Raw genomic sequence first — 10,790 nt, 5'->3', positions numbered from 1 at the left:
CATCTGGGGGGGGGTGAAGATTGTCAGCAATATTCCCAGGGTATTGTGCTGAGACACAACATTATGAAGTCCTGTATTGGAGGTTCGTCTGGTTGAAGGTTCGCTTATGCCCCTAATAAACTGTACCCCTCGGATCAAAATGTCATTTCCTCAGGATCTGGTACAGAGTTCTAGAGGGGTTGATTAGGTCTAACTCACTGCTTGTGGGCATCAGAACATCCAAATTCAGATCCATGAAAATGGTGCTCCAAGGGCCCTTCAAACTTTCGCCAAGACCTTGGCAGCTCGGTCTCAAAGTTTTTCCTTCTTGTCCTTTATTTTAAGGAACCACGGGGCTAAGGGATGAAGATTTCGCTTTAAGGGAGGGTCTCTCAGTCAGTGTCCGCGTTGGGGCCCCTCCCCCGTCGTCCAGCCCTCCAGGGGATAGGGCCCGGACCCCGGGCGGAGCGCCAGCGCATGCGCCTGCAGGTCTGCGCTGCCGGTGGCTGCGAGGCGCGGACCGGGCGCAGACTGAGTAGGGGACGCGGGGACAGCGACATGGCCGGACAGACGCAGCAGCTGAGCGGGGGCGGGGACCGGGGCCCTAGTCTGAGCCCAAGCCCGCCCGCGGACAGCTTGGCCGCGGCCCCAGCTCCAGCCCCAACTCGGGTAGAAGAGAGGGTGACACTGAAGAAGGAGATTGGGCTGGTGAGCGCCTGTGCCATCATCGTTGGTGAGCGGGGGCTGGTACCACGGGCCGGGACAGAGGGAGGGGGAGGAGGGAGGCTGTTGGGGTCGAGCTGAGGACCCGGGCACAGGGCAAGCTGTCTGCACTGGGCACTCCGGGAGCAGCAGCCCCCAGCAAGTTGAGCAAAGTTGGCTGCCGTCAGACCTGTTGGAGTGCCAGCTGCTCTGGGGTTCGCTCCCTCGGCACGCAGCGCCCCCGCCCGGCTCGGCCCGAGCCCGGGACACCCTCCTTTGAAGGGGAGACTGGATGGGATGGGACTGGTCCTGAGAGGTCAGGGACACGTGTCTCACCCCCACTCAGTCCCCTCAACAAACACCTTCAGGCAACCAGGAGGTTCCCCAACCACCCAGCCCGGGACTATGGCCGGGATTCAGGGCCCTCGGCATAGCGCGGGTCGGGTATGTCCCCATCTGCCCTCGTGGCACCAAGAGAGGAGCCCAGGAGCAGCCACAGCAGATGATATACTGAGCCTCAGGGCTCCGTCCCACCCAGTCGTGGCCAGAACCCTCCCGGTCCGAAAACAGTTTCCCAGTCCTGGGGGTCCCGGCTCCCGATGTATAGAATCAAACGCCGTCAGTTCCCACCTCCTAGTCTGAACGTAGCGCGCGCGCGCGCCCCTCCTCCCCGACCCCTTCCACCCTCAGTCTCTTTCCCCAATACCCGGTCTTGTCAAACCCAGAAGAGTGATCTTCCTCTTCCGGAACACCTCCTCCTTCCCAATCATAGGGGACCTGGCTCTCTCACCGAGCCAAAAGGACTTTTCTCTTAAGCGCCTAAGTAAGTGCGCAAAGTTTCCCTTGCAAAGTTAGTTGTTCCTCTCTAGAAGCTGGGAGCTAAAAGACTGGAGGACCTCGTGCTACTTTGGGAGCCGAGATGCTGTGAGGATGAGTGTCAAGGCTTCGGAAGAGGGACTAGTAGCTGCAGTGAATGTCCCAAAGGGGAGGATTTTTTAAGGGGAGGTCAGGTCTGGAATGGGATGATGCTGTCGCATCTCCCGGGAGCAGAGAACCTGTAGCAGAAAATAAGAGTAGCAACAAGATACCTTATTGTGGCGAAGAACTTTGGTAGTGGAAACTTTATAGGAAAGGAGAGAAATTTTCCCCAAAAAACTTTATAGATGGAAGAGAGGAAATTATAGCAATGAACGAAGAAGGAAAAGGAGATATAGCCAAAAGTTTCGGAAGAGAGCTGAAAACACTGTTTCGGTAGAAGGGAGAAAGAGAAGAGAGTTGTAGGCGATGGGGCTGTGAATTCGAAGCCTCACCTTACAGGAGCTCAGCACCTGGACCTGCCTTTATTTCCCCCCAGACTGAGTAGCGACTAGGGACTAGGGAGGGGGAGGCAGATAGGCAGTGGGAGAAGCCGATAGGATTTATTGCAAAGAGCCCTGGGCAGTATATTTGGGTTAGGGCTCTAGCTCTGCTACTAACTTGCTAAGTGACTTTCCAATCATTTCGAGGTCTGAATTTCCTGTTCTTTCTCTGTAAAGTGGGGATAACAATATCTGTTGGGGAGGAGGGAGCGATAATTCAAAGAATGTTGTGAGGATTAAGTGGGATTGTGACTGAGAAAGTGCTTCGAGAAGTAGCAAATCCTGGAGTTAGAGGTACTATTAGGAAGTAGGAGCTTGGTTTTAAAGGAGGGAATGAATTGAGCACACAAAGGAGGGAGTTATTTGACCTTGAGGATTCAGAGGGAAGGCTGTGTGTGGGATGGGGGTGGGGTAAATAGAGCCAGTTAGAGGGGACAGGTGAATTGAGAGAGGTTTCAAAGGGAGGACCTCCAGAGGCTGGGAATAATTCCCTGGTTCTAATCTTAGCACCATCTTTGACTGAGTGTGACCTTAAGCAGGCAGTCAGCAGCTCTGTTCCTGTTTCTCTACATGTAAAATAAATTTTCAATCCCTGTCCCTCACTAGATATTTTAATAAAATCAAGAGGTACTTACTAACATCTAATATATTCCTGACCCTGTCCTGGGTTATACAGGTGATCTCTCTGTCTCTGTCTCTCTCTTTGTCTCTATCTCTGTCTCTCTCCCTCTCTCCCTCCTCCCTTTTTCCCTCTCTCTGTCTCAATCACACACACACACACACACACACATACACACACACACACAAACACTTCTCAAGATGCTCCACTGGGGAAACAAAGTTCTCATATTCAGAGTCCCATAGCTGGAAGGGATCACAGAGGACATCTACTTTCAGTGCTGATATCTATTTAAATACTGACAAGTGATGGGAAGTTCAGTACCTATCAAGACAACCTATTCCATTGATGCACAGGCTAAATATTAGGAAGCTCAGAAACAAGACTTAATAATGTAAGACAAAATATAGCTAGTGCCAAATGAACAGTACAAGTTCTAAGTTCTTTATGTGAAAGAATGGAGAGATTGGTATGACTATAATGCTCATAGAAAGCTTCCAGGAGGAGGTAAGAGCAGGACCAAATACATGGATCCAGTTGGGCCATACCTAGATACCAGGCTGTGGGGCAGAATATTGATAAGATCACGGGACTTAGAGCCAGAGAGTATTCTAAAGATTATCTAATTCACCTCCATTTTATAAATAAGCAAATTGAGGACCAGATGGGTTAAGTAATTTACTCAGGATTTCACAAGTACAGAAGTAAAACAAGATTTGTCTTCCCATTATACCATACTGCCTCCATTTAGGGCATGAAATCACGACTGTTTCCTTCCCCTCCCCAAATGGAGAGCTAGCCATGACTTTCCTCAGGATGGTCAGTGGGCCCTGCTATGGAAACATGAGGTCAAGAAGGAGAAAAAAAGAATGCATGTATTTATGAGTCTGCTTCCTGGTGTGGGTAAGGTCAGTGTTGTGGGGAAGGGGTGTGTGTGTGTGTGTGTGTGTGTGTGTGTGTGTGTGTGTGTGTATGTGTGTGTGTGTGTGTGTGTGTGTGTGTGTGTGGACTGGAAGAGGGAAGCAAAGAGAATTCAATGAACTTTTGTCAGGGATGTGTGTACCCATCTTCTCCTATAGTCCAGGATCCTTAAGGACTTAACTCTATATCCTAATTTCTTCTAGACTGTAGAAAAGGAAGGAGACACATTCCTAAATGTAGTATTAGGTATAAATAGTAACAGCACAACTAGTGATGTCTGAGTCCAGAGGTACCCCTACTCATCCCCACACCTAAATCTCAACCTTTCAAACTATATGTGCACTCGAGCTCATGCACACTCACACTCACACACACACACACACACAAACAGGCAGAGTGATGGCTCGCCACCTCCAGTCCCACCCTCTGTTCTATGAAAACTCAGAAGAGAAAGCATTGGGAAGATGCTGGGAGAGGGATCTAATAAAGACTGGTTAGTTGTCTTAACTATTATTCCCCTGAACACACCCCATAAGACTTCCCAAATTCTCATCCTAAACCAGGCTTTGAGCATTTCTCTGCTCCCTGCCTCTGTCTGTATAGTCCTTCTCGTGGCTCCAATTGAATATGTTATTTTGGTCTCTGGTTTGCCTCCCTGGCAGTCCAGCTTTTGCACTAGTCTTGAGGGGTAAGAAAAGAACAGACTAATCTTGTATTTTTCTTCATGGGCCTCACTGTGTTCCCTGAGTTTATCTAGATGCTGCAATCACATCTGAGTTGGGAGTCCCATATTCCATAAAGTGCCTGCAAATACTCTTTACTAGTGTAAGTAGGGCCCAGAACCTGGGGGGGGGGCAGGGAACCACTGAAAGCAACTTGAAACTGATATATTAAAAATAGTAGGGATAAGGAGTGGACATGAGATTTCCCTGGTATAGGGAACTCCCAGGTAAGGAAATACCCTCTTCCAAAGTAAGAAGAGAGTGATCCATTGACACCAGAAATTACAGAAAGGTTATCCTTACGAAACACAGTAGGTGCTTAATAAATGCTTATTGACCAGAAGGAACCCAGACTTATTGATTAATTCAAATCATGCAAGGAAATGGCAGAAATTGAACCTATCATGGTAGATTGTAAAAATATAGCACCTGCTGAATGCCTAGTAAGACACAACCTAGCAGCCAGAATACATCAGAACCTCACCATTATCCATAACCTAATAGACAACACATCTCCATACTATAATACAGACCTCAAAATAATCTTAATAATTCAACAAATCAATTATACAGGAACCATAGCATTATCCCAGACAAGACTGTCACCCACAGATACCTGGAGCCAACATTGAATCATAAACATTTCAGAACAATGTGTTTAATTGGTGTCACCAAAACAAGTACTCCTTATCTCCAAACTGTACAGAAAGGCTTTCAAAATGTAAATGCCTAGGGGGGTGGCTAGGTGGCACAGTGAATAAAGCACTGGCCCTGGAGTCAGGAGGACCTGAGTTCAAATTTGACCTCAGACATGTAACACAAAAACTAGCCTGTGACCTTGGACAAGTCACTTAACCCCAATTGCCCTCCAAAAAGCAAAAAAAACTGTAAATGCCTATTGGAAGAAATGAAAACCATGTAAGACCAGGCTCAAGTACATATTATTCCTGTGATTTGATCTGCTGCTAGAGTTGTACTACAGATTCTTTTTGATCCTACAGAAGATGAGCTTATATCTCACTATTTAAATTATGAAAAGCAGTCACCGTATCCATCTCTACAACAGTCATCAGAACATTCAACATATAGAAATAATAGCAAGATAGTGACCTATCTTAAGAAAAATAGGATAATAATAATTCACATTTTCCTAGTGTTTTAAGGTTCACAAACTGCTTTCTTCATACCAATTCTGTCAAATACATCCTATTTATTGTGTACCCACTGGTGACATGGCCCTGTGCCTGATGCTCTGAAAGAGACAGATGGATGAAACCAGGGGTGTGACGGTAAATGCTTCACAACTGATTCTCTGGGAAGAAAATATATGTGTGTGACACCCATTTCTGTCTGATCTTCATTATTAGCATTTTCTCCATTACTTTTTAAAGTCTGGACAATCCACAGAACAATAAATCAAACCCTGATTGGCAGTCTTTGCCAAATTCTGAGATGTGCACGCCCTCACTGGAAAATTTAACAATCATGAAGTTGGTATGAGCTGGCTCCAGCACAGGACTGGATGAAACCCATGTCTTCCAGGAGTTTATATGCTGGGGCCTCACTCAAAGCTCCTTAGGGAGTCCTCATTTATGGCCAGCCAAGGACTTGGCTTTTGCCTGGGGGAAAGAGTAGGCTATCATTTAGCTAGTGACTTCTACTCTGTCTCCTAGGAAATGCTTGTTGTGGGCTCAGCTTTTCAGCCAGCCCTGTACCCCTACTCTTTTCTTCATCTCTGCCCAGGAGAGGAAGACTCCTATGAATCAGGGTATGTGTGACTACCAGGTACCACGGTCATTTGCATTAGCTGGGAGCAATCCCCTTTCCATCTTTCCCACCCTGACCACCTTGTGCTATCCTGTTCTGTCCTGTACTATGACCTCTCACCTGACATGGTCTTCCCTCAGGGAAATCTAGGTCAAGCTTATACTCAGAACCACCCTATCAAAGAACGTAAGACCTTGTAGGTCAGTTCTGTCATTTTACGAATGAAGAAACTGGTGCAGAGATGGGAAGGAATTTTCCAAGGACATGTAGTGCATGAATAGCAAAGGAAGGACTAGAGCCCAGACTCAGAGTCCAGACTCCCATCCCAGACAGTGGGGTCCCAGAGGTCAGCCTGGGATCTTGTACAAGGCCACTTCTGTGTGGTACCCGGATGTGATTTCAAAGGCACAACACAAAAACTTTCTGTTCTCACCCAAAACAAACAGTTCACAGAAAGGACTCACTTCTCTCTGCCTGCCTGCTTGACTGCCTGACTGCCTTCCTCAGGAGTAAGTGAAAAGCAAACAAGGGGAAATAGTCTCCTCTTTGGTAGTAGTGACAACTCTCCCTGGCAGTCCATCTTGCCTACGAGATTTAGGAATGTGCTTCTGAGTGCCTCTGTGAGGGAGCAGTGCAAGAGGCTTTTCATGCCTTCTGAATGTTCTCTGGAATTGAAAGCTGCTGCTGTGTGTCAGAGCTAGCTGTGGCCCCATCTCTGGGCCCTCATCCTTCTCACAGGCCTCTAACAGTCAGAGCAGTGAGGAAGCACCTGGGATGGGGGGGGGGGGAGGGAAGGAGGAGAAGGGGAGGATTTCTTCTGTCGGTCTCTGACTCTCATTCTCTCTCAGAGCTATTCAACAGAAGTGTATCCAAGCAATCAATCATTCATTCAGTAACCACGGGGGAAGGTATAAATAATAATAACAACTCATGCTGCTATAAAATTTTATGGTTTATAAACAGTGTTTCTCTCCCAACAACCCTGTAAACTAGATAGTGGAAGTATTACAGTCTTCATTTTACAGCTGAAGAGATGGAGACTAAAATAAATTTTTTACTTGCCCAAGCAAATGTTGGTCTTTCCAGAGTCTGAGGGGAGAGATGGGGGAAACATGAGGAAACTGAGGGAAACCAGGTTAAGTGACTTGCCCAGGGTCATACAACTAGTATGAGGCTGGATTTGAACTCAGGTCTTCCTGACTCCAAGGCCAGCGCTCTAGCCACTGTGCCACCTAGCTGCTCACATAATACATTTGTTGTTGTTCAATCTTTTTTTTTTTCCAGTACTGACTCTCCATGACCCCATTTGGGGTTTTCTTGGCAGAGATACTGGAGAGGTTTGCCATTTCCTTCTCCAGCTCATTTTACAGAAGAGGAACTGAGACAGAGTTAAGTGACTTGCCCAGGGTCACACAGCTAGTAAGTGTCTGAGGCTAGTTTTAAATTCAGGAAGAGAAATCTTCCTGACTCCAGGAGCTATACTCTATTCACTCTACCACCCAGCTACCCTACCTGGTACATACACAAATATATAAATAATAGTCTGTAAACTAGATCAGAACATAATGAAAATATAAGATAGGTACAGAATGCTATAGATGGAATTTCTGATTGAGGAATGAGGAAAGGTTTCCTTAAGGAGGTATCTTATGAGATGGTCCTTGAAGGCTGGGCAAGATTTCAAAAGGCAGAGCTGAAAGAGAAGACATTCCAGCCATTGGTAACAAACTTGGAAAAGGCACAGAGATGGGAAAGCATAGGGTATGTATAGGGAACAGTGAGTCATCTTGTTAAAATAGTACACCAGATACTTGGAGGGGAGGTGACAGTTGAAAAGGTAGGTTGCAACAAAATTGTAGAAGGTCTTGAGTACTAAGGTAAGGAGTTTAAAACTTACAATGTTGGTAATAGAAGATTTCTGAGTAGGGAATAGTTTGATCAGAACTGTTTGACCAGGAAGATTAACCCAGCAGGAGGAGGGGGTGCAGGTTGCCTTAGAGGATAAAAGACTGGAGTCAGTGAGACTAGTAAGGTACTTTGTTAACCACTCAGACCTGGGGCCAGGCCTGTTGTGACTATGTTGGTGAAATGGCCTCTCTATCCAGACCAGCTAAATTTGACACTTATTGTGTAATACGCTCAGTGTCCCAAGAGAAGGGATTGGATGTGGGATAGGTGTGGTGGCCTTGGTCTAATCTAGCATACTAGTCTTGGCCCCTAACTCTCCCTCCCCACATAAGTTAGTAAATGCTACTCTGGCAATTATGATAGCACTGGGGCAGCAGTACTGAGGAATCCTCAAAAATTCAAGCATGGAGAATAGCTGAGAAGCTGGAGGGGCTGTGCAGCTTCTCTTTGTAAAAATCAAAAATTTTAAAGTTAAAAAATTTTTAAAAACAAATGTTAAAAATTATTTTTATGTGTAATTTGGAAAAATATATAAAAGTTTTCACATTAAGAAAATTTCTTAAAATTACTCCAAACTGACCTTTAATAGTTTCAGAATACGTTGCCCTACTAACACCACAAGAGCCCAGTATTTCAAACACAGAGGCCTACTATGAACATGACTTTCGTCTTTTACTACAGCTTCCTAGGTGCTACCACAGGCCTTTCCTGAGGGATGGGAAAAATAAGTTAATTTTTCTCTTAGTGACTAGATTTGGAGTCAAGAAGACCTGAGTTTGAATCCTGCCTCAGATGTTTCCTCGCTCTTCGACCCTGTGACCAGATCATTTAGACTCTCAGCCTCAGTTTCCTCACCTGTAAAATGGGCCTCCAAGCTAGCCCTTCTAGCTCTGAATCTCTGATCCTTTGATCCCTGGATTTGTAGTCAGAGAAACTGAGTTTGAAACCTGGCTTTGTCACTTCCTATTTGGGCAAGTCAATTTCCCTAGGCCTTAGTTTCCTCATCTGTAACATGGGGGGGGGGGGTTGGGCTAGATGGCCACCAAACTTACTTTTAGCTTTAAAGCAATGGTTCTCTTACTCAGATGTTTAGCCTATCAAAGCTGGAAGAAATCTCACAAAATCATCTCATCAAAACCCCTCATTTTTTTTTTTTGCTTTTTTGGAGGGCAGTTGGGGTTAAGTGACTTGCCCAAGGTCACATGGCTAAAACCCCTCATTTTACATCTGAGGAAACTGAGGCTTTGAGGATCTGAAGTCACAGATACATCTTTTACTTCAGCCATCACTTTTTAAGCTCCTGTTCTGTACAGTACCCTTCCTTAGTTGCTAGGCATCCAAGATAGATAATAAGTTATTTTTACATGACACTTCAGAATTTACAAAATGGTTCCCTCATGACCCCTCTTGAATGTGGACACTAATACAAGTATTATTATCCCCATTTTATGGATGAGGAAAGGTGGAATGATTTGCCCAGAGTCATAGCGCTTGTGGATCTCTGTGTATAGTAGGAGCTTAGAACAAGCCTGATTCTCAGGCTAACATATCATGCCATTTCTCAATATCCCAATAACACAGTTCCCTACCCAGCAAACTCACACAAGTTCATACATGCATAGAGTAGAACACAAGGACCATATCCACTTTAGAGAGGAAACTGAGTTAGTAACACTGCCTTAGAAGAGATCAGAGAGAAAGTGTTTACCTTGAGAGGGAAGGAGGCATCTGGAAAGGTAGTAAAGCAGATTGGGAGAGAGGAATTAGCAATTGGAGGTAGGAACAGGAGACATCATTCTGTAGATGGGGATTGAGTTGAGCTTTGAAGGGACCCAGAGATTCCAAGAGGCAGAGATGAGTAAGGAGAGCATTCCAGGCATGGGGGTCAGCCTGTACAAAGGTATAGAGACCGTAATTTGAGCATCGGTTAGTGAGGAACAGCAAGTATGCCGACTTGGCTGGCCCAAAGACTGTGTGAATGGGAACAAACCTGGAAGGGTAGGTTAGATCCAGGTTGTGAAGGTCTTTCAAGGCCAAATAGAGAAGTTTGCTTTTGATCCTAGAACCTGTAATCAAGCACTGAAGTTTATTGAGTAACGGAATAACATAGTCAGATCTGTACTCTATGAATAATACTTGGAAAACTGTATGGAGTGTGAATTTGAGAGCCAAGAGGCTGGAAGCTGAGAGACCAATTAAAAAGCCATTACTATAGTTCTGGAGAGACATCCTGAACTGGTGAGTGGGGTGGGGTGCGGTGAATACTAGTAAATACTTGGGAAGATGAATCCAGAGAAGCTGCTGTGACTGGTGACAAAGACTAACCTAAATTAATTACAGGGTAGGAATGTGTGAGAGATATTAGGTAGTCTCAGCCAGGCTAGTCCTTGTATTCTGGAGGGGTGGGGTGGTTAGATAACAAAATCTGAGGGTGTTGGGGGAGGGGGAAGAAGGACTTTTAAAATGTTCCCAGCCTCCCTCTGCTGGAAGGACTTTCTGAGTTCCCTAACAGAACAAAAAGACCCTATCCCTTAATTAGCTCAAAAATGTATGTATGGAGACCCAAGGTTTAGATAGCTTCAAACTCAAAACCAGAATTGAGCCTGGGGCATAGCCTTTGGGTTGGGGTGTCAACCTCCAATGAAGGAGATTAGATTCCCTACAAGGTTCACCCAGTTTTCCTTATCTCCCAAGATGCAGTTAGGACTACCACATGCTCTCTTCCTCATTTCTTTCTTAGGGACTCTAGCAACCTTGACTGGGAGGGGGAGGGGGCTGTTCAAGGCCCATGTCACACACATACCCCTTGACTGC

The 10,790-nt window shown here is 45.8% G+C and overlaps 1 protein-coding gene across 1 annotated transcript in view; it reads left to right on the top strand.

The window, feature by feature from the left end:
- Nucleotides 1–486: 486 nt before the first annotated feature.
- SLC7A10 (solute carrier family 7 member 10) overlaps nucleotides 487–10,790 on the top strand; it is a 49,737-nt gene continuing 39,433 nt past the window's right edge. Inside the window, exon 1 of the mRNA XM_069082632.1 lies at nucleotides 487–712. Coding sequence (XP_068938733.1) covers nucleotides 538–712 — 175 coding nt within the window. The 5' untranslated portion in view covers nucleotides 487–537. The remainder of the gene's footprint in view (nucleotides 713–10,790) is intronic.

Source organism: Petaurus breviceps, unplaced genomic scaffold, assembly GCF_028583685.1.
Source record: "Petaurus breviceps papuanus isolate PSGF00001 unplaced genomic scaffold, PetGlider_PUasm1.0 171, whole genome shotgun sequence".
Lineage (NCBI taxonomy): Eukaryota > Metazoa > Chordata > Mammalia > Diprotodontia > Petauridae > Petaurus > Petaurus breviceps.
Note: the sequence above shows the minus strand (reverse complement) of the source record. Positions and strands in the feature narration are given on the sequence as shown.